The sequence below is a fragment of the Limanda limanda genome, chromosome 4, assembly GCF_963576545.1.
Source record: "Limanda limanda chromosome 4, fLimLim1.1, whole genome shotgun sequence".
Taxonomy (NCBI): domain Eukaryota; kingdom Metazoa; phylum Chordata; class Actinopteri; order Pleuronectiformes; family Pleuronectidae; genus Limanda; species Limanda limanda.
Genome location: NC_083639.1, coordinates 17,011,094 through 17,034,661, shown reverse-complemented (window position 1 = coordinate 17,034,661; position 23,568 = coordinate 17,011,094). Strand labels below are relative to the sequence as shown.

The window sequence follows — 23,568 nt, the reverse complement described above, 5'->3', positions numbered from 1 at the left end:
AAACAAACAAACACACTCCACTTTGTCAGGTTTGACAGATGACACATATACACCTACCAGGAATGTCCTTGAACTGTTTAATACATTTGTGCAAGGTCTTGTGGGCGTCTGTGACATTGCGCTCAAGCAGCTCAGGGTCGATGGTGGACAGTGGGTTAGTGAGCCAGTTCTCATGCCAATGAAACCAATCAGATGTGGTGGTCCATAGATCTTTAAAAGGCTGGAGGTCCTTAACAAGCTTCTGTAGACGGTCATACTGCAAAACACATTTTTCATGGTTAGAAAAAGCATGACATAGCACCAAATCACTTGGATGAGCTTTTTTTACTTGATTTATTTCATTTAACTTAGTATATTTACTTATAAGGACCACACACATTTATCTACATTTTGGTTGGAGGTACATGCACTTACGTTTGTGAGAGGAGTACCAAAGAGACGTTCTCTGCTGTTGTAGGTTTGGGCCATCACCTGGCACTCCTTCAGTTGCTTGGATATACGCCTCACCTCATTGGCAGTCTGATGAGCATGATCAATGTCTGCATGGCTCCCAAACCCAGCAATCAGCATCTACAAACACAGTTGGAGTGATTTATAACAAATGACATGCTCTTAACAAGGCAAATTCTGAGATGAAAAAACAAAGAACTGTGGCCTTTCTAAGGTTCATGATTCTTTAGATTAATGACACAAGTTAAAGAAAAACAGCAGCACACTAGAGAGCCGCTGACACGTCATCAAAGATAACACATGTCCAGTTCTAGACAAATTCATGTGAGGTCAGAAACATTTCTTATACAGTACTGAAACTCGTGAGAACCGTAATGGAAGTAGTTCTATCTTACAGTGGGCATCTGGTCTTAGTCGACACTGTAGTGAATAGTTATTAAATAAAAGAAAAACCCTAGTTGTCTCAACTGACCTGTAGAGTGTCTAGTTGTTCCTCAAAGGCATTCTGATTGGCTTGCTGGATCTTACTGAAGCGCTCCTCGTCCTCCATATAATGGCTGGCGGCTTCTTCTATCTGGCCAAGTATCTTTTGAGGCCCTTTGATAGCTGCCCACCTAGATAGATAAATAACAATTACAATTTCAAATCTCTGCTCCATTTATGGACTCTAACAACTGAAAGTCCATTGCTCTTAATACCACATTATAATACGTCCATGACATGTTCATCGACAACAAACGTGATACGTACTTTTGATTAGAATCCTCATTTGACAGAGAGTAACAGAATTCATCCATTAGTTCATAGTCGGACAGGATCTTGCTAATGACATCCTGTGTGGGGCAGATTGAAAAAACAAGAGTTACATAAGTGTTACTGAGGTAAAACTCTCATAATAATATGAATGATAGGGATATTAACTTCAACATTTCAGTCCTGTACCTTATAGCCCCTGAGCTGTTCGGGGATTTGGTTCATCCAGTCCTTCTTCTCACTCAGTTCCTCAATACCGTCTGGCTTCTCATGCAACTTCCTACTCATAACGTTACACTCTTCACATGCCTACACACACACAAAATAACAACATTAACAATGCAAATTGAAAAGCAGGAAAGTTTCTACACAACAAAACTCGACAGTTGGAAGTTGATCCTGTGTAAAGATGATCGGAACACATACATACACATACATGATACCAGTGATGGGATGTAACAAAGCGCATTTACTTTGTTATTATGCTAGGGTTGGTAATCCTGGAAAAGTTGACAACGATACATCCCACCCACCCCAATCAGAACTCTTGTCAAAGCTACGCCACTAAAACAAATGATCGTGCACTGCCTGATAACTGCTTGAAGCACAGGCAGGTACGCCAACATGTTTCTTACAGAAGGAGGTCACCCCAGAGACTCAGCAATAATAGTGTAGTAGAACTTTGCATTGGGAAATAGTATTAGAACTTGTACTTACTGAAGTACTTAAATATACTTTAAATTGTTTTAAAAGGAAGTAAATACTTCTATTCAAGAAGAAAAGTTAATGTGGGGCTTATTTTTACTTTAGTAAAATGTTGTAATGCTTCCTCCACCACACCATATGTATAAAGAAATACTCATGTTGACCTACATCATCAATCCTCTTACGAAGCTTCAGAGCGAGGCGCTGCAGCATTGCATTGGCTATAGCCTTCCTTTTGTTAGCGAGAGCCTGACGTACAGCCTCTACACGAACAATAAATGGACCAATCATAATGGAGGATGGCAAGGCCTGCTCTATCCTCTCCTTCTCTGTGAGGTGTTGTTCCACCTCTTTCTTCACTTCTTGGGTTGTCTGTTCTTCCTTCATTTGAGAACTGGCAGACACAACACACAAGACAAAAGAGAAATTAGGAATTATTCAGAAGAAAACAAGTTTATATTTATAAGCCTCCTGAATGGACCATAAATCTGGAAACCCATTTTAACACTTGTGACAGTGAGTCGTGAGAACTTTTATTTGTAATTTTAAATACAAACTTACTCGAGGAAGCTTTCTATGTCCAAGCTGTGAAGCTCTAAATGTTGCTCATATTCGGCAGCGTAAGCCCTGAGAGGTATGGCTGCTTGTATCAGAGCTTTGCGGACCTTCTCCCTTAGATCAGTTACTTGTGGTTCCCACAGTTTCACCGATATGAGCATTGGATCATCACCGATATACAACTTCTGCATCACAAACTTGGACGGAAAGAGAGGAACTGTTAAATCCTTTTCATTTCAACTTCATGTTGTGTGTTGGAGGCAAGTGCATTTTTTAGTTTACCTTATCAAGCTGTGGTACATTGTATGTAGCCAGAATGCCCTTATCAAACAGGTCAACAAGAGTCGATGCAAATTTCTCTGGTTCTGTGCTGTAATGAGCTCCAGTCTGGTCCAGAACCAAGTCCAACAGGAACAAAGGGTTCTTTTTTGGTCTAGATGTAGACAATGGAGAAACATTATCAACAAAAATAATGAATATTTAACACAATAATAGGTCGTGTCACAATTACACATTAAAACTGTACTGAGAGCATCATGTATAACTGACATCAGGTTACAGTAAGAGGTAAGAAAACACAGATGAGTAAGAGAACAAAGTGTGGAATGTTTATATGCATATGAATGTGTACCAATGTGTGTTTATACTAAATATTGAAAGTGCATCCTGTCCTACTTGTAGGGGCTGGTGATAAGGTCGCTCCCCCAGACCATGTCCTGAGGACAAGTCAGCACACTTTGGCAGGCTTCCAACATAGAGTGATTCAGGCCGAGCAGCGAATCCAGCACGAGGTAGCGCAGGGAGTCCTGCATGTTGAAGCGCACCACATCCATCAGCCTGTACAGCTTGGAGAGTTTGTACATCTGCCAGAGACGCTCATTTACGTTGTATGCGCCCAGGCCGATGTTCGCCAGGTTCGTACGGATGCTGTTGCTCAGCGTGAGCGTCCATGACTCCCGAAGATACAACCTTATCTGAAGAGGGACAAAATGATGAGGTGTGTCTTTGTTCAAGGAAGTCAGGTGTCTCACACGTCATATTACTGATTAATTTCCCTAGCTGTTCCCAGTTAACATCAGCCAAACCATGAAACTACTGTTAAATAAAACAGTAGGGATTTATTATATCAGTAGTATGTAACTTAGAAAAAGAAGCTGTTAATCTGCAGTAACATGCATGATTAAGCAACAATTGCCCCGATGACCATTTTTAGCAATGCAGTCAATCTTTTATCAATCATTCATAACCTAGCACTGACAGAGGAAAACCTACTTTGCTGCTACATTACCTGAGTATGCATTTGAGACTGGAGGATTTCAAAGTCATCCAGGCGCAGTGGTTTGGTCGAGGTGACGTTGAACAGCCTCATCTTTGCTACTTTGTTGCACTCAAACCATATTGCAGAAAGTACACAGATCACTTCTGGCTTCATAAGCAGCGAGTGGAATATAAATGCAGCTCGGTTGCTCTCATAGTCAAACTGAGGAACTGAAATGCATCCTGTAGGTAAAAACAATAGATTATTTAGATGCAGAGGAAATGTTTTTGGTGCTGACACATTTATTTAATTGTGAGTCAAGGGAGTAAAACTAACGTATACAAATGGCTCACCTTTTTGTGGTACGTGCTCAGGGCATTTTTTTGGCACAGTGATGTGTGAAAACTCCTCTGGTTTGCTCATCACGACTTTGTTAAAGGTCAAGCGGTTCATAACAAGGTCACGTTCACGTTTTAACTCTTCCTCCAGGTCTCCTGTACACTGTTCCACACTGCACAAATAATAGTCACTTTATTCACTTTTCACTTGTTAGTTTATGTTTTCAGTTATGTGAGCTAAATTATAAATCACACCACACTGAACAAGGGGAAATTTACATCAGTAATATGATTACATTACTCACATCTTCGGCCTGATCCCAGAGGTTGAAGGGATGTGTTTTGTCAAATGCTGGATACTGTAGGTATCAAGGGATGGTATTCCTTCCATGGTGGGCATATGTTCCACAGACGAGTGGTAGACAATCAGAGCCTCTGTTTTTTCTCTGCTGCACAACGCAAACTGAAGCCGTTTTATAAATAAACGTGGGTCCTCAGCAAGGAATAGCAGTCTGATCCTGGGTACCCAGTGCTTAGTGCCTGGTAGACAACTGTTCATCCCTATACAACGGGGGGAAGGCAGACATACATGACACAGAGAAAATTATGTCAAGGAAATAATTAGACAACACTGTCTTATAATGATGATGATGAAATAACATAACAACGCACCAGGAGATTTGCTCTTTTTGTGTTCATCTGTCAGCTTGTTGTTTTGATGGACCTTCTCCACCAAATACAGACATTTCTCTTTACTGTAGTCAAGAACCCCGACTAAATGCCAGTTGTAGTCCAGGCAGTTGTTCCTTGTGTTCTCTTCAAAAGACATAGAGTATCCATCACAGACTTGCATATCATCTTTATGTTAAATATATTTAGCCAGTACAATATTTTACCAGCAGGAGTCTTGTCATTTGTAGGCAGCAGTGCTTTCCCAGGTAAAGGTTTCTGATCAGTTGGTCCTTCGTCATTGCCCAAAGTAAGCCAGTCATCTGGAGTCCGGCAGTCATAGTCGTCATTGTCAAATATCTATGGGAAAAATGCATGAAATTAACTGCGGCATGGTGCTGAGGCTAAACACATAAGATATAATGTAATCGAACCGCAAGATACTAAACACAAGGTTGTAGCAGTAACAGACTTACCTCCAGTGGGAGATCTGCCAAAGGTTGGCCTGGTGTGATCAAATGCTTATCACCAACGCTCGGGTGTCTCTGCATTATAAGATTAGAATCTATTCCTTTTTCTTTGAGAAGATTTTCAAAGTCTAAGCTCAAGTATTCTCTTCGGCATCTACAAGAACGAATTTAAAACAGAATAAATAAGTCACAACAACAGCCAGTTCAAATCGTCATCAAGTTTACTGTCAAACTCACTTTTGTGTCACCAGTGATTCTGATCATGCAGCAGGTAGAATATACAACAAGCTAAGAGCTTCACAGATTAAATGTCATCTTTTATCATATATGGTGCAAACACAAAAAAAGCACAAACCTCTCTATCGCCAACTTGCGGGGTATCTGGCCGGGAATGGTCTGGTAGGGCATGTACAGCTTCGGTGTATCTCCCCCCAATCGGAAGTAAGAATTATTTAATAGGATTGGGACCGGTCTATGGAAATCCTTTTTAACATGCTCCCACTGGTCAGATGAAGTCTTGACGACTGGCACTACAGAGAACAGTGCAGAAGGGACTGTATAAAACGTTTTCCTCTTATCATGTAATAATTGGCATATCAGAAATAATTACTTAAAATGCCTGCATATGTGGAAAAAGTCATGTAATACATCATCTCACCTTCTGGTATATAGCTTTCACTCGGCTGAAGTTTGGGTTGCCCCAGTGACCTTTGCTTCACTTCAGGTTGCACTATGGGAAACTAATCAATAAAGAGTTACTCTTACTTTAGATAAGAGTACAGCTCATTCAGTGACACAGACTTCATTATAATACTGTTTAAATGAAATGTTCTTTTAAATTACATGGAACTTGAATGTAGAGATGTCCTCTGAGTAGAAGCCCCTCTGTTCAATCAGAGAACATTTCCCGATTGGAGGGAGTTTGCGTCTGTGTCTTGGAGTTGGGGGCTTGGATTCTAGAGGGTTTGTGGGGGGATGTGGCACACGTAACCCCAAAGCAGGCAAATGTTTGCCCTCCATTTTCTGAAAGAAAAATAGAATGTATGTGTGAACAAAGAAGCCTGGATCTAACATCCATTCTACATGTGAAACCACATGGGGAGATGAGGAAACCCTCTTAATGTGCAGAGAATGACAAACACTTGATAAACCATTTATCACATATAACAATAGTATTGCCTATAGCCAAGCCTTCTTTAGCCAACACAACTACTATCACCAGGGACAATGTGAAGTATAGCTTTAAAAGGCTGTGCAGTCACTTACTGGCAGATGATCACTCTTTGGCACGAAAGCTGTTAATTACAACACATCCAACACACACAGGTTTAATGACTGGATAGTTAGTTTGCTTGTTAGCTTCACTAGCTTAAAATGTAATGTGACGTTAAGCCAGTAAGGGCAAGCTCAAATCATGGCAGAGGTAGCTTGTAGAAGCTCTTCCGGTGTTAATAGAAACTGCCTATGATATGTATAGGCGACTGCCTTTGATATCTAACTGTTTGGAGCCCGGCCCTTGATTCCAAACTGTTTGCAGCAAGCCGCCTTTGTTGCCCCATTGTGGGGAGGAAGCTTCCCTTGATGCCATACTGTGTGGCATCTTCCTCTGTTGCCAAACTGTTTGGAGGCAGCTGCCACAGTTGCCATAAGTGTTTAGGAACTTATTTATTTATTATAGGGTTTATGTGTAGGGCTAGGTGTAGAGCGAGGTCACTTACCAATCACTGGACAAAAAAAAAAATACAACAGAGTCTGATCTGGCCCAGCGTGGAGCCTGGCGTGAATTTAAAAAAGCCACGCTTGCTCTAGCCAGCTGGGATCACCAGGAAAAAAGCTTTTTTTATATCAATAAATGTTTTCCCCTTTTAATCCTGCTATAGTTGAATATTTTTTTGTTATGTTGGAGAAAATTGCTCTGCAACATGTAGGGCCCAAACAGCAGTGGGTGACACTGACACAAGGCTAATGATAGAAAAGGCTCATTAGGCTTATATTGCGCTAGTTCCTAGGATGATTATTATCAGGTTCCTAGAAGCCTACAGCCGGCAGTTCAGGCCTGAAAGAATTAAATCGAGGCAGACCTGTATGGATTTTGTACAGCAACAGGAGGCTGCAAAGCGCTCATTGACTCCTCCATAACAGTGGGAAAGGAGGCATGGGTGAAGCCCCTAATAACGGTGCTTTAAGTCAGAAGGACCCTCTCCACAATTGACTTGGCAGACACATGCTTTGCTAGGTGGTGTGGTCTTGATCAAAGGCCAGTGCTGAGCCTAACTTCCTTAAAAGAAGAACAGAAACAGAATTCTAAATTCTCTTAGGGAGACAGCAGCTCCTCATGAGGAGAGAAAAATACAGCCGAGGGTGATTATTGATTGTGATATAGAAAGGATGTTACGTGTGAGCTGGCCATTTCTATACTAAACCCCTAAGAGTTTTTTCAGATGAAATGCGATAATCTGGAAAGAAAATATTTATTTGGGAATTTGGCCGTATTAAAATACGTACTTACAGGCAGGGGCAGCACCTGGCATATAGGGGACATATAGGCGGTTGCCTAGGGCGCAAAATGCAGAGAGGGCAGCAAAAGAGGCTGATTTATCATAACAAACTAGTCCACATCTCCCTGAATAAGTCACAAACAGCGGTATTTACTCTCAGACAGTGTTGCAGCAAAGGCAGATGCCTCCACACGGTGTGGTGACAGAGGCAGATGCAGAGGTATTCGCCCACAAACAGCTGTGGCCACTGACAGCTGCCTCAAGTCGCGGCAACTGCCTCTACAAATCAGTGGCAGTTTCTGTTGCCACCGGAAGTGCCTCTACGAGCTGCCGCTGCCATGATTTGGGTTTGCTGTCTCCCCGTGAAGCAAGTAGCTAATAACAATAGCCTTCTCCAAATCACAGAATTAACCCCATGAAATAAAGAACTAGCCTCTGAAAGCTGTGATCCTTTCATCGTGTAAACAACAGACCTACCTAACTTTAATGTAGTGACAGGTTGTGTCGCTCCTTCTGACAGCTCGATAGAACACAGGCTGAAGTTCAACTGCTGGAATCTCTGTTTCTCTGTGGAAGTTACTACGTGCGAGTTAGACGCTGCAACGGTTGTCATGGAGATGGAGAGAGAGAGAGAGAGAGAGAGAGAGAGAGAGAGAGAGAGAGAGAGAGAGAGAGAGAGAGAGAGAGAGAGAGAGAGAGAGAAAGAAAGAGAGAGAGAGAGACAGAGAGAGAGAGAGAGAGAGAGAGAGAGAGAGAGAGAGATTTAAAACACAACGTGTGATCACTTGAAAAACATATATGGCAAGTTACACATGGAACTACCGACAAAGTATATTTGTCCAAGTTATTAGAAGTAAAAAGTTATTAGACGTTATAAAAGTTATTATTAGCCAACTCCCACCAGCGACTAAAGGTATATACAAAAAATACTATAGCTTATATAGCCTGTACGAACCACAAGTATAATAATAGGTTGTAATATGTCAGATTGAATGGATAATTGCTAAATATTGTGGACGCTGGTAGCAAAAAATGCAATAAACGAAAAAAATGTAGTGTTTAACGGTTAACATTTTACGTTAAATAAAATAGAATATAACAGCTTTATGAGAGGTGCTGCTTCATGAAAAAACAATGCTAATAAAGAACAAGTTTGAAATCAGAAAAAAGACACAAACCAATAATGAAAAATAAGAGAGGGAAACAAGGGAGTGAAGTACAAAAGCCAAGCAAAGGAATAGAAGAAATGCAACTCTCTCTTTTCAGAAACTAACCATTTCCTGTGTAACTGGTGAGTGACCATTTTTCATTCAAATAATCTTTAATTCCTAAATCCTTGTTGCTAAAACAAAACCTCAAAATGTTTAATACATATACATATTTATACATACACTATATATGTATAAGTTTGACCGTTTGAGGGTCTGGGACATTCCCTTGACATTGTTCTCCACAGGTAAGCACCAGAACACTCACGTCCCATGCTGTTCCTGGTGCAGATAGTGATGGTAATGGCAGTAATGATACCTACAGGAATTTGATTGGAATGCACACTTTTCTGTGCTTGAACATGCATACTCTTCCTTTCACACTCATGACAGCTCAAATATGTCCATAAGGAGGGAAACCCCATTGACCCGTGCGATCCCCACACTCCTGGGTCACAGGGGCATCATAACCTTGTCTGTTTCCCATGGTAGATCAGAGGCATCATGTACTGCGGCCCCTGCTCCTACCCCTGGCCTCTTCAGTTGAAACCCACCAGAGCAGCCTGAGATTGGGTAGCGAAGCACAAATGAATAGTCTCATGTGTCTGAACCCTCACGTGTCACTTGCGAAGGACATGCTGCCACGCAGATAGGGATAAATTGAGGTCGAGAGGGAAGTGGGGAGTAGGTGAGGTGCAGTCTGTGTGAAAATCAACAGGAGTTCTTGTGCTTGGCTGTGGCAGTGAGCATGAGGACAAAGGGGTCAGGGGGGGCCTACATCTTTGTACTCGGCTCTGTGAGAAGGTCATTAACAAAGTCTTTTACAGTGGAGCCAAAGAGCAAAGGTCAATTACACAGAGTGACTTGATATGGATGCCGTGGATACTGCAGTGTATGTGCAGCACTGGGTCATTACACGAGATGAGCCCATTGAAATGTTTGGCGAGAAGCCGTCAGCTTCACTGGCGTCTCCTCAATGGAGCTCGGCCACAAAGCAATGACCTCACCCTACGAGAGAAGCCTAAACCAAATGAGAGACTTCCCCGAGAGTTTAAATAACCCACATCTAATGATGACATTATCATATCGGTGCGGCCTGAGATCACTCTGACCGCAGCAGTTTATTAATAGCTAACACATGCCTAATGCTATTGATTGCGTCAGGGAGGAGACTGGGGCTCGAGAGAAAACCACACGAGAGCCACAAGTCTCTGATGAGGTGGTGGTCCCTTAGCGGTGTTCCGTTGGCAGCGCTTCAGCCATCTCTGGAGCCGGGAGCCTACCATGGCAATGGGACTTGAATGGCCAAAAAAAAAAAATTTCTCAGCTTTAATCCTCCCTTGACTCCTCAGTCCTCACTCTGATAGTCCAACAGCAGATAAAAGCTGACATGAGAGATCTGGCTCAACATCAACCAACGAACGTCAATATGAGTCTTTAACACCATCACACATGTGTGTTATCCATCCTCCTTCCTCTTCATCCTATGATCCTCATATTATTCATTTACCTCTTCTCCACCCACTGCTGTACTTTTACAGTATCAGGACGTTGTGCAGGTCATGCCTTTGTGAATATAACTTTAATTTCACAGTAATGACATCAGCATGTGCTTCTAACTTTAGCTCCTCCTGAGGGCCAGATGTTGGCTGATAGGATCAAACACTTGCTATCCCCCTCTCGCTGTCACATTGTTGGGCGAGACCCGGAGGGCTTAGAGGACGCTGATATCCCCACGTACCTTCTTTTCTCCCATAGAAACCCATTTCATCGTTACTGTGCTGTTTTAATTTTGCATTTGCACACAGGAGTGGAAACATCTGATGGTAGGCGTTAGTTTCCGATAAAGTCTCATCAGGAATTCTTGAGAATACCTATTTATCTACCCAAAAAAAGGTGTAAAAACATGTGCGTGTGATTTGCGGCAGAGTTAAAAACTCTTCTAAATGGTTTGCACATTGGGACTGTAGAACTAGAAACAAATGCAACTCTTGGGCACATTGTAAAAAACACTAAACCTACTGCTTTCAACGTAATACCCATCAGTGCACACCACTTTAAAGCACTTTCCCTCTTTTAAAGGCCATCGGATCTGAGCAACAACATCGCTGTGGCCAATGAACGTCACTGGTGTCAGTTTTGAGATGAAACAGAACCACAGCGAGGGTAGAAAACGTGACGTTAATATCAGTGTTTTGTGGCCGGGCGTTTTACAAGAGCACAGCAGATACCAGCAGCGTACCTGTGAGGCGTCCCTCCATGCAGATGTCATTTGAGGTGCTGCTGTTAAACTGTGATCCCTTGTGCTCGCCTGTGCCATGGATTGGCTGTTATTGGTTGGGTGAATCCCTGGAGGAGTCTTGGCCAATAAAGACATGCTTAATGAGTTGAGGAGGGGGCTCAAAGTGGCCTGGAACCCCCTAACCTGTGGCTCAGGACCTCAAACAGCTGTGTTTGATTTTCCCTTTCATTTGCTCCATTTCTCAGAGTATAGCTGTTAAAAGGGGAACTAAATAATAGTGGGAGAACCACTGTTATGTCGAGTTTAAGGCCCAACAGTGATTTTTTTCATCAGTAACCATGAATTATTCTGTTAAAAAAATTGTGAAAATGACTACAAAAATAACATCCTCTCTCGCAATATCAAATAAAGTGTCAAACAAATCCTGGATTTGCATCCACACCAAAATTAAAATGGGTCCTTTACTGTCCCATCCTTCTAACAAGTTTCATGTTAATACATTCAGTAGTTTTTGTGTAGTTTTGTTTACAAACAAACAAACCATAACAAAAACAGGGGTGAAAGCACAACCTCCATCGGTGATTATGTAAAAGCATTATGTTTTTTGCTGTCTTTATGAAACTGATGTTGAGTGTCCTACATTCATCCGTACCTCATTGGGCTGACCTCTGACCTCCAGCACCCTTATGTTAGAAAGCTTTGTTCAGCCGTTTTCATTTTAATAAAGTGCCCAACTAGGGTTCCTTTGTATCGACTGATGTTGCTTGAAAGAGTTACAATAAATTATTTTGTAAACCAAGTCGGCGAGCTTTATCTATGTGGGTGTGCAACATGAGCTGGAAGTGGAATCAATCCCTCGCCTGTGTCGGTTTTTGTGGTAGAAAACCACTGTGTGCTCTGGTTCGTTTATGTGGGTGGCCGCTGCAGAGCCAGAAAACTGTTATGAAGCAATTTTGTGTGTTTGCACATTTTCATGCCTGTGTCACATAAAAGCAAATCTTGAGCCTGTTAGTCGATGACATCATGAACATATGTAAATAAGTCAGGCAGGCATACAACAGGACTGTGTGTTTGTAAGTGTGCCTGTGTGGGAGGCTCATTTGTTGTCCAATATTAAACAGGAGTCTCTGCTACAAATAAGTCATCACCGCTCGACTTAAGGCTTTTCGAGTGAGCCACTCTTTAACATTCCCGACATTCCTCCTCATTAAAAATTAATAAAAAATAAATGGAAACAGTTCCGCATAGTTTCCCGTCACATACACATATGTGAGCGTTTTTCAACCGTTACTCTTCTACGAACAAACACCCACAAATCCACACATAAGCTCACAGATGCACGCATTATTGGTTTGGCAACCTGCCCAAGTGCTTCACAGAGGCCTTGATTTGTCGTCCTGCCTCATCTGGCCTCTATCAGTCTCCGGCCTGACAGCTTAATCAGTGTCATTCATTCTCTCACATCAAAGAAACACCATGCATTTGAAACCCATCACGCAAGAGTACACGGACACGAACACGCACACGCATGCACACACGTTAACAGACAAACTTTAAACTGCCTCTGTGCTTGATGAAAATCTCCATAACACGAGGATCATGACAGCAAACATCAGCAGGAGAGAGTGTTTCTTTGTAAGTTCTCTACATGAATTATTATGCTCAGTGATAGTAAATTAAAGGAACAGACTGACTCAAAACGGTCTTGAAGAAATACAGCCCTCTTGCTTTTCCTTTATTTATTGGACTTGAACTGTAGATCTTTGCAGTCGACCTCTAACCTTGACCTTTTGACTTCAAGCTGTGTTGGATGATGATTTTCAAGTAAGGATTACTAGTATGACCTTAAATTGTGCAAGTGTCTAAAATTGTGTGGAACTATGGTCAGAATCAGACATCTAACTTGTGTGTTTAAAGCTGCAAAAGATCCACGATTGGGTCTTTCTTCAAAAATCCAACAAGATAATTAACTTTGACTTCAGTGTTTAAACTCAGGCACACCCTATTAACCGTGGCATTTACTGGTTGCTCTTTCGGCCAGTGGATAACGTCAAGCTTTTACCGCCACAGTCTTCAAAACACAAAGAAAAGTATTTGTGACTGGTATAAAAACAACTGTTCCGAATCCACATAGCCTAAGTGATTAGATTAACTATTTAGAGAAACCAATTGAGGTCTGATCACGTCAGCCAGTTTGAGTACACGCAGTGTAATCATGTAAGAAAGCAGCTTAATCCTCATCATCTCTTCAGGAACATATGATCTGACATGTAGAACACAGAGGCCATGAGAAGACATGGCGGGAGAAGGAGATGGAGAAGTGTGGAGTGACAGTGTGTGCTTGACACACGCATGTATGAGCAGCATGGACAAACACTGAGGATTATAAGAGTGGGAGGGGTCCTTGTTCGTCTGACCCCAGCTCACCCACAGTCCCCATTAAACTCTGTAAATGAGAGAAAGAGGAGCAATTAGAGAGGCAGTCATGGGGCAGGTAGGAGATCCCTGTGACCTTTCCTGGCTGGTATTTGACCTCTCACAGCTGGGGGCCATGATGAAGACACATCCTGAGCATTGAGAGAATAAATTTGCTGAAAGGTACAAGGGGGAAAAGTGCGAGTTTTTCCTCACAGACATTTGCATGCAACATGCTGCCATGTGGATTCGGTTGTTTATCCGACATGTTTTAAACTAAATCTTTATTCAATTGTTTATTGAAACAAGTGGGGTGGGGAACGTTTTTACTCTGGAAGGTCACTTCAAGTTGTACAACATCCTTTGAGGCCCAAACTAACACATTTATCAAACTAAGTACTCTGAAATACAATGGTAGCAAAGGATTTTTCTTTAGGGAGGAGTCTGAAGCTTTTAGCTACTCACAGATATTTTTCCAGATTTGGCTCAGTAAGTTATGACTGAAACAGATTCTTTGCCACAGCTAGTTTTGAGAGATACAAACACTAGTGCAGGTGTCCGCAGATTGTACGTACTGCTGTAGTTCATATAGAGCCCAACCAGCGGGGGAGTGTTGCACTTAACTTTGAGCTTGTTGTTGATTTGCAGCTCAGTCATTTCATGGTTCCACACAGATCATTTTGTTGCCTAAATGCCTGAAGGAGCATCACAACGGCCCAAAAAAGCAAATTCACATGTTACAGCAGGCTTTTGTTCTTGCAGAATAGTAAAATCCTGGTGTTACCACTTCCAACTTGTACTTGCCAGTTGCCACACCTTTAAGCCGGTTGGGGCCCTGGAGCTTTGTGTTCAGTTCTGAGAGATACTTGTGAGCGTCCCCCATCAAGACCAAACCAAACAGCCACTTTCTATCACCAAGATCAATGACATGTCTTCCCTTCATTTCCATTACGTTTTTGATTTGTTCCTTCAGTTTAAAAGAGAGTGAGCACATTTGCGCTATTTAGCCATCACATCTTACGATGGTAAACCAAAGCAGATTCATTCAATAGCTGCTTGAACTGTTGGATGTTTACCTCAACTTTACGATGACGTGGAAATAACAGTTGTCATTACATTTTATATCAATGATTAAAAGCTATGTGTTTGTGGTGCGTTCATCTGTGATCTGAAGGGACCACCCAGAAGGAGATGTAAATCAAGTACTTTCATATTCATTTATCGCAGAAAGAATGTAACTTGTATTTTGTTTGTGTTTAAAATTTAATCATGGGTTAATCAAACAGTCATGACGACGGTGCCCCTTTGTGAATTATAGGATGTAGGACGCTCTGCATTCCGATGTCACAGAGACTTACATTACAATTAAGGTGACTAAGAATTTAACATGCTTTGCACTTTGAAGCTAAAATGAGAAACCAAACATGGTTAACTTGCACTTGAACGTCTGAAAAAAAAATGTAATGGCTCTCTATGCTCTACAAACCCTGACCTCAAACCTAACTGACTTACATTTACTGAAGCCCGACAGTTTTCTTGCAAAAAACACCACAAAAAAACCCACAGGATTTTATCATTGAAGGCAACCACAGCCGGACCACACTGAAGATCTGACTGTAACCATTAGCTTTACTCCTCAAACATAAAAATGCAGACAGGTACTCCTGTCCTGCACACCGTGAGAAGATACACATCTCTTTTCCATGTGTCCCAGTGAACCAGAACTGAGTCTAAATCAGCAAGAAACTATTTGAATGCCACTGACATTACCCGACGAAAGCAAATCCCTCATAAATGGAGTTACCCTGATCAAAACCTGTTCTCAGTACACTGTCTGCAGCTCTGGAGTGAGACGAAAGGGAGATGCGTGAAGATGAAGGAGAGCCTCTAGGGGTTTTATTGTTTTCCAGACACTGTAACTGGAGTGAGAGCGGGGGGGACAGAGGGATGAAAGCAAAGACCAGGGAGAGGTGAAAAAAGACAAATGTATAACAGATGAAGATAAAGTGATATATTAGGTTGAAAAAAACGTTTGCAGCAAGATATATAATCAATATGGACAAATGTCTCCTTGGGGGAAATTATGTAATTGATCCGCTGTTGGCTGCTCCTAAAACAAAATCATATCCTCGTTATTGTTATTGGCACATGTGCCTTTCCTTAATACATCTTTTTGTTCTCCACTCTGAAAGCAGAGCTGGCAGGTCTGTAAACAGTTGGTTAGATATTAAAGACATTTATGGAAACCAATCCAATCCTGAGCGTCTGTTCCAATTTTCTGAGTGTAATTGATGCTGAGCCATAAAACTGTAACGAAATGGTGTTTATTCACTCAACTCCACAGAAGACTGCACGTTTCCTGATGTCTGTGGTTAAAGGGAATTTAAAATGAGGGACTGTCATTTATCAGGCCATGTGTTTATGATCCAGTGATATAATGAAGACTGGCACAGTAATCTCTCCAGTCAGGCAGACAGATGGGAGAAAGGCCCTTTTCTGCAGCTCATTTGCATGAAAGCTCCGGAGCTGTCAGATTCTCTCGCCGCCACAATGCGCCGTCAAGCTGCAAATAAACCGCACCGAGGACTATTTCGGTCTCGCTGCTCAGGTTTCCTCCTGCACGGACTTCAAAGCGAGTTTCCTCCAACCTGGAATTACTGCAGCAGAGAAACAGCAGAGCAGAAGCAGATGAACTAATTTACTCGCCCTTCTACTCCGAGGCCCTGGTTAGTGGGAGCAGGGAGCTGGTGGAGCGGTGTGGTATGCGCCAAGCGGCTGGTTCACATTAACGAGTCCGTGAAAGTCGCAAGTCTTCCCTCCTCTGCGCACGATCCCTCACAGAGTCCCCGTGGGTGAATAGTTTGCCAGACTGAGGAAAACACACTCGCACTCGCACACGCACACGCACACACACACACACACACACACACACACACACACACACACACACACACACACACACACACGCACGCACACACACACACACACACACACACACTCCATTGACTTACATTGATTTCCTTATTCTTACTATTCTAACCTTAACTGAAGTTACTACTTGCCTTACCTTAACACTTACCTAAACCTTAACCCATATTTAAACCGAAATCGAATCACCCACACCCACACCCACACCCACACACACACACACACACACACACACACACACACACACACACACACACACACACACACACACACACACACACACACACACTCCGCACTGAGAAGATGTGTGCGTGTGTGGGGGGGGGGCGGGGGGTTGATGCATAAATAGAGCGCTCCTCTCCTCCGCGTGGAGAGTGTCCCTGGCTGAGACACGGAGCCCTAGGATTCTCACATGATAGATGATTTTTTTTTTTGCATTATTTGGACCAAGTATTTCTAATGCAACCAAATGGACAAACACTCAAATGGAACCCTGCAACGTTTCTTTCTCACGCCAAACGTGGAGCATTAACTCTGGGATTACCCACTGATCTTATTTGTTTGGCAGCGCCCTGGAGCGCACGGTCCTCCTCTGCCAGAGAGGCGCCTCCGCTGTCCCGGAGGATGCTCAAGCTTCGATAATACATTTTTTTTTCTTCCCAACATCACTCCTGGGAGCCCGTCGGAAAAAAAACATCCCGACTTCAAACGGACAGTTTTGCGCATTGCGTAATTGGCACAGAAATGCGCTTGTTCCTCAGATAAGCGCCACATCATGTTGGGACTCGTCTCTCCTGGAAGGCGTCCGTCGCACCGAGTAGTGTGTTGTAAACGCAGAAGAACCAATGATGAGAGGGTCTAGTATGCGTGGGGAGAGGGGTCCACATCCGGTGCTGGTGGCGCTCTGTGGACTGTTTTTGGCTTTGACGCGGAGCGGAGCAGGTGAGGAGGAACATCATCTTCCTCTCTTTAGTGCTGATGCTGTTTCTCTCCATCAGTTGTGCCTTCGTCCCTAAACTTGGCTTCTCATTTTCCAGTTGTGGTTCTGTGCATGAAATCCATTCGCTTTCATGAAACTGACTGCGTGTGACGCGTGTATGTTATGAATTTTCAGTTGGCATTGTACTGTATTTGTTTTGCTTTTTGCCAAATAAAAGTAAAACAATGATCCCACTTGTTGCAGATAAATTTGATAGTGGAGCTGCCTTTCATCTTTCCATTGGACCTACATGTAACCCGAGAGTCAGCATGATATCAAATGGAGAAAGGGCAGGATTCTGTCACAGCAGCCACACAATGAGTGGCTTGATTAAATATTCATGATGATTTCAATGAATTGGTCTTTGGTGTTATCCATGACATCACTGCTGGAGAGTGTTTGTTGTTGATATTTCTGTCACCAGATTTAAAAGCACTGATCTAAATATTATAATATTTTCCTTTAATCTCCCTCTCGCTCTGTGTCAGTTTCCAGATGCGTGGACCATGCCTGTAGTGCACCCATAGGGAACCTGGCCAGCGGCAGGACCCTCACCACCCTCTCCAGCTGCTGTGGGAACAACTCCCCACAAAGCTGCCCTTGCCCCCGTCCTCCCATGACCCCTGACCTCGGCCCTGGGGACAATCACCCACCTGCTCACATGACCGACGACCCTTTCTCCAAGCCGGAGACCTGGTGGGCATCAGGTGCAAGGCCTGCCCTGCAGGGGCAGCAGGACGAGATCCAGTTGGATCTGGAAACACAGTTCTGTCTGTCCCATGTGGTTCTGGTGTTCCAGTCGCCCCGGCCCGCTGCCATGGCCATTGAACGTTCAGCCGATTTTGGGAGGACCTGGGAGGCGCTTAAACTATTTGCAAGCAATTGCAGCGCGGAGTTTGGTTTGGCTGATGATTTTAGTCAGCCAGGCTCTTTGTGTACATCTCGTTACACCAGTCCCACACCCTGCAGTGGTGGTGAGGTGAGAGAATATGCGCAAAGATCTTCTGTATTTCTTTTAGCGGATGCACAATGTTTGATTGAGTCTGCTTTTCTCCCCAGGTAATATTACGGACATTAGACCCCAGCGGTGCTAAAAGACTGGACCCTTACAGCTCAGAGGCCCTTGCCCGCCTCACCCTCACTAACCTCCGCATCAGACTGCTTAAAGCTCAGACCTGCTCAGCACCTCTGAACCGGCCGACAGGAAGCACAAGTCCCACAGCCTCAACACTGACCTCCACATCCACGACAGAAAACTCAGCCGTAGCACCTTATGCCATTTACACTTTACTGGCCAAAGGGACCTGCCTGTGCCACGGACATGCTGAGTATTGTGTACCACACAACAGCAACCAAGACACTAGTCAGGAGAGTCATTTGGTGAGTAGCTTTTACTGTGTGAGTAGATGCATGTCAAAGTAAAATAACAGACATGGATAAAGGGACCACGAGAGAAAGTGAATCGGCCTGTAATCTATTAGGGATTTGTAGACCACCGGCGTGAGGACGTTTGTTCCAGAAATAAAAATGAACTCACGGATGGAAAAAAAAAGTTAAAGTGCTTTAAATTGCTCGATTTACTCTTAACAACACCTGCCTGACTCCGTTTTACAGCCCTCTCTAGACAGCCGGTGCCTGTAACATTCACTAATGTGGGTAAAGTAACTAAACAGGGCCAGATGTGTCTTCCAGGTGTATGGTAGGTGCCTGTGTGCTCACCACACGGCAGGGGATCACTGTGAGAAGTGTGCCCGGCTCTACAACGATCGTCCCTGGAGGCCGGCCAACGGCAGCAGCGGGGAGCCCAACCCGTGCCAGAGTACGTGACTGCACAACTATTAGATCAGTGGGTAGTCCTGTTGCTGACAGAGAAGAACTAGAGAAGAACATTTTAGGTGTGGAGGGAAAATGTGGTTACCCTGAAATACAAACCTAGGTCTTATTAAGCCTCTATACACAGTTTTAAACACGATTCATTTTGGTTGTTTCATATTTTGTCAAGATCTTTAAAAGCAAGCAGTGAGCCCTGCAAAGAGTACATGAGTTTACCCTGTTAAAAAATAGTTACATACTCTTGGTTGCTTCTTTGGTTTATTAGGAGTTTCCTACCCTGGTAATCAGTGTTAGGATGTAACGAGCTACATTTACTTAGTTACTGTAGTAAACCCTATTTTCAGGTTCTTTTTACTTTAACTCTACTACACATATCAGCAAATATATGAACTTTCCACTCCAATGCAATTTAAAAATACATTGTGTTATGATCACATTGTTGTTTATATTTTTTTAAGTAATCAATAACGAGAGGGAAATAGAATCATCGATCCAATCAGAGCTAACAGGTAACATTAGACTCCGCCTCCTGCAGCATCACTGGTGAAGAGGAAACACCTGAACAGGATTCAGAAGAGTCCCAGACTCAGCCATTATATGTAATGAATAGGATACACTTAGTAGGAACTTCTACTTTTAATACTTTAAGTATATTTAAAAGAAAGTACTTACTTTTACTCAAGTAGAAAAGTTAATGTTGTACTTTTACTTGAGTTAAATGTTTGAGTTCCACCACTGCTGGTTAAGTTGCAAATGCTTTGTAAAGATAGACAACACTTAGCATAGACCTATGATTTGCTTCATTCAGGTTACCAGCTAACTCTCTCTCTCCTGGTGCCCTCACTCTGTCTCTCTCTCCTCTCTCCCCTCTCTGTGACATCAGAGTGCGAGTGCCACGCTCACGCAGACAGCTGTCACTTCTCTCAGCGGTCATGGCTGTCATCCGGGGGCTCCAGCGGTGGGGTTTGTGATGACTGCCGGCACAACACGGTTGGGCGTAGGTGCCAGCGCTGTCGCCATGGCTACCACCGTCACCCGTTCCTGCCCCTCCATTCCCCCCACGCCTGCACACGTAAGGGACACACAGAACAAAAGGTCACTCATTGATTCTCTGGAGTGGTGGATGAACCATTAACCAGTTACCGTAGCCAACTTAAGGAAGTTAAATAATTGGCCACCAGACATCACCGGATGAATCAGTATTCTTCTTGATCTCAGTGACTCAAAGTGTGTGAAGAGAACCAGTTATGTCTTGTAGCTCCATCTGCTGGCATGTACGTTTTTATTTTAACAGCAAAACCAAATGTTCCATCGGCATACAGACCTCTATCTGTGCTTCCCAGGCTGCAGGTGTGATCCACAGGGCTCTTTGTCTCCTCGGCCTGGAGAGGAGGAACCCTGGTGCCACCCTCGGACTGGACAGTGCCACTGTAAACCAGGTGTAGGGGGCACAAGCTGCAGCTACTGCCTGCCTGGCTACTGGGGCTTTGGAGATAAGGGCTGTGAACCCTGTGCCTGCCCTCTCAGCTGCGATCCCACCACTGGGCAGTGTCTCGACAGGTATAGCTGTACATGAGATCTGTGGCCTGTATGTTTGACCAAACAGTGAGGAAAGTTAATTTAACAGTATAATAACGGCAGATGATGTGATTTGTGTTATATGCTCTGTTTTAATGCTGCAGCTACACAAATAACCAGGTGTTCCATGTGGCTGTTGGAGGTAAAATCCCTGATCTGGATCATATGTTCCCAATTGAAGAAGAAGTACAGTGGTCGAAGGAGCTCGCAGTCTCTGCTCTGCGTTATACAGGTGAGTGTTGGAGCAGCTTACTTTGAAATAATGCTTGGTCACAACCAGCAGTGTAAGGATTAAAACTGTGGAAGGACTGTTTCAAACTTGAGATCAGATCCTATCCTAATGCCTGTACACAGGAAAGTGCAGCTGCAAGGAGAGGAAACTGAAAAGCGTGTCTGACCTCTGTAAGATTAAACACGACTATGGTAAGAAATAAACACCTCTACCTATTAAAAAAAAAAATTTCCTACACAGTGATCTGTGCATTGATTTATGTTTTGAAATACTGTCTCAATGTTTGCTTACTCTGGAACTGTCACCTGTGTGACAGTGATCAAGGCCAGCGTGCTCTCTGCTCATGACAAAGGCAGTCACGCAGAGGTCCAGGTCAAAGTTCGCAAGGTTCTGCGATCAGGGCAGGTGGCACTGAACCTGGAAACCATCAGCATCTATCCTCTGTCCTGGACCAGCCGCGGCTGCACCTGTCCGATACTAAACCCCGGTAAGAGTCAGGCATCAGGGGTCTGCTGCATGAGGCGCAGAGTTACTGGTCAGTTACTGCACCAAACAAAGAAAGAGGCTAAACAGATATACTGGTAAATGGTTTTAAAAGATTAATATTGAAGAACAACCAACGAATAGAGAAGACAGGAAGACATTTAGTAAGAAAATTAGTCATGTTCACATGGAGACCAATATACCGTAGTTATCTAACCATTATTAATTAAAATAATAGTAAGACAATGCCATGTAAACACCATTTTCAGATTACTATAATTCAAATAAGGTCTTACTTGAATAAGCATAAATCAAATTAATGTGGAGAGTCCCGACTTTAGTAGCGTTATGTTGACATGTGTATGTCTTAACTCTTAATAACATAATACAGTGGCAAAAAAAGAGTTAGTTATCACTTCGGGATAATTCTGCATTTATGCACTTAAATTTGACCTCGACCCTAAATAAAGGAAATAAATCTACAACAAAATGACTTCAAACAGAAAATGTGACTTTTGAACTTTGCTTAGTCACAGCCCAGAGCTCGGAGGAGTTCAAAGTTCATCCTACTCGATGCCAAAATTTGTCAAACCAGTTATTAAATCACTTTGGGTTCACTTACATATTTCTCCACCACAGGGAATGCTACCTGGGTTTGCTCAGTTAAGACTTTACACTGTAAATCTTGGTCTCTAATTATCTTCATCACTTTGTGTTTGTCTTTACTTGTGCCTTCGATGAAGATCGAATTATGTTTTAACATCTATAACTGCAGAAAATACTTTGCAAAGGGTTCACACACTTTCTTCTCACTGTAAATTCCCTTTAGAGTTTTCGCAGAATTTTGAGACATTGAAATACGGTTGTCACCAACTGCTTTGATGACACATGCCCTGGGTTTGAATGTTAACAAGTAGTAGGACTTAATATTGATGTGTAATAATCAGACTATTATCTGTAACATGTAACCAGGAATATGAATGGAATATTCCATGAGCAACTCGTGTAAACATTATTATGGAAATAATTTCTTATTCAGAACATGCTGTCAAGTATATGTGTGCATCACATCATAAATTTCTATACCAGGTATGGAGTACCTGCTCGCAGGCCCAGAAGAAGCTGGAACAGGCCATTTGCTGGTCACCATGCAAAGTGTGGTGGCCCCCTGGACACCTCGACTGGGTCTACTCATATCAGAGGGCCTGAGGAATGGATGTCCATGAGCTCTTTTATCTGTAAAGGCCGAACACACTCCAGAGAACTGCACAATTCATAAGTCCGTGGACAATTCAGAAAAGGGACTGAAAAAAAATCACTGGACAACATCAACGATGGCAAATTATCCAAGAGGTGAACTCATGGTCCAAAGCTGGAGAGCAGTACTCACACTGTGTGAGTGTTACATAAAATAAAGTCTGAAGTGAATGCTTGTAAATCAGATTTGTTAAACTGTCTATAAATGTGATGTACCTAAAATTAAAGGTCTTACCCAGATGCAAGATTATTTATACACAACACAAACAGCAAACTATTGCTTCTATTTAAGATCCTGTTGCAACTTGGTAAAGCACCTGGGTTTGTCAAACCGAGTCCTGCAAATCAATTCAATGGTTGATATTTTTACTAAGCGAGAAGAAAATGTACTGAACACTATGGAAGTCATTATGGTACGCAAAAAAATTTATCACGTTTTTGTTCAATGAATGTCTCTAACTTTAGGTATAAATGGTAAATACAGTGCAGTTTGAAATCGAAACCTTCAGATGAATATTGAGGGATAAGGATACAATGCTATGAAACTATACCCAACACATAAGCAATATAATCATTGAAGGCACAGTGGGGGGTGCTGTCTTATATATATACGAACACTGATTATTATACACAAACGCTTGTTAGAAATTTTGGCTCAGACTATGAAAAAGTGGAAATCCCTGACATCTGATATAGATGTGCTTTGTCTGTAGA

At 42.8% G+C, this 23,568-nt stretch overlaps 2 protein-coding genes across 2 annotated transcripts in view; one reads left to right on the top strand and one right to left on the bottom strand.

The window, feature by feature from the left end:
• dnah1 (dynein, axonemal, heavy chain 1) overlaps positions 1–12,137 on the bottom strand; it is a 35,882-nt gene extending 23,745 nt beyond the window's left edge. The window contains 19 exon segments of the mRNA XM_061069273.1: positions 58–256; positions 415–570; positions 923–1,064; positions 1,201–1,283; positions 1,393–1,512; positions 2,077–2,302; positions 2,470–2,663; positions 2,749–2,899; positions 3,142–3,440; positions 3,755–3,966; positions 4,078–4,235; positions 4,368–4,623; positions 4,735–4,878; positions 4,959–5,091; positions 5,208–5,355; positions 5,557–5,731; positions 5,860–5,941; positions 6,045–6,224; positions 12,117–12,137. Of these exon segments, the coding sequence (XP_060925256.1) occupies positions 58–256; positions 415–570; positions 923–1,064; positions 1,201–1,283; positions 1,393–1,512; positions 2,077–2,302; positions 2,470–2,663; positions 2,749–2,899; positions 3,142–3,440; positions 3,755–3,966; positions 4,078–4,235; positions 4,368–4,623; positions 4,735–4,878; positions 4,959–5,091; positions 5,208–5,355; positions 5,557–5,731; positions 5,860–5,941; positions 6,045–6,224; positions 12,117–12,137 (3,079 nt within the window).
• Positions 12,138–17,355: 5,218 nt separating this feature from the next.
• On the top strand, positions 17,356–23,025 carry si:dkey-202e22.2 (netrin-4). Its single transcript, XM_061070523.1, has 10 exons — positions 17,356–17,434; positions 17,960–18,450; positions 18,531–18,851; positions 19,164–19,290; positions 20,188–20,376; positions 20,648–20,864; positions 20,987–21,114; positions 21,237–21,305; positions 21,431–21,601; positions 22,687–23,025. The coding sequence occupies exons 1-10, from the start codon at positions 17,356–17,358 to the stop codon at positions 22,821–22,823; spliced, it is 1,929 nt and encodes a 642-aa protein (XP_060926506.1). The 3' UTR covers positions 22,824–23,025.
• The last annotated feature ends 543 nt before the right edge of the window (positions 23,026–23,568 follow it).

What these genes read in the sequence shown, in the direction of transcription:
- si:dkey-202e22.2 (XM_061070523.1), top strand. Translation starts at nt 17,356, where the DNA reads ATGCGTGGGGAGAGGGGTCCACATCCGGTGCTGGTGGCGCTCTGTGGA. An exon ending in GGAGCCCAACCCGTGCCAGA is followed by an intron (nt 19,291 to 20,187) that starts GTACGTGACTGC and finishes CTGTGACATCAG; the next exon opens with AGTGCGAGTGCCACGCTCAC. An exon ending in TAAGATTAAACACGACTATG is followed by an intron (nt 21,306 to 21,430) that starts GTAAGAAATAAA and finishes CCTGTGTGACAG; the next exon opens with TGATCAAGGCCAGCGTGCTC.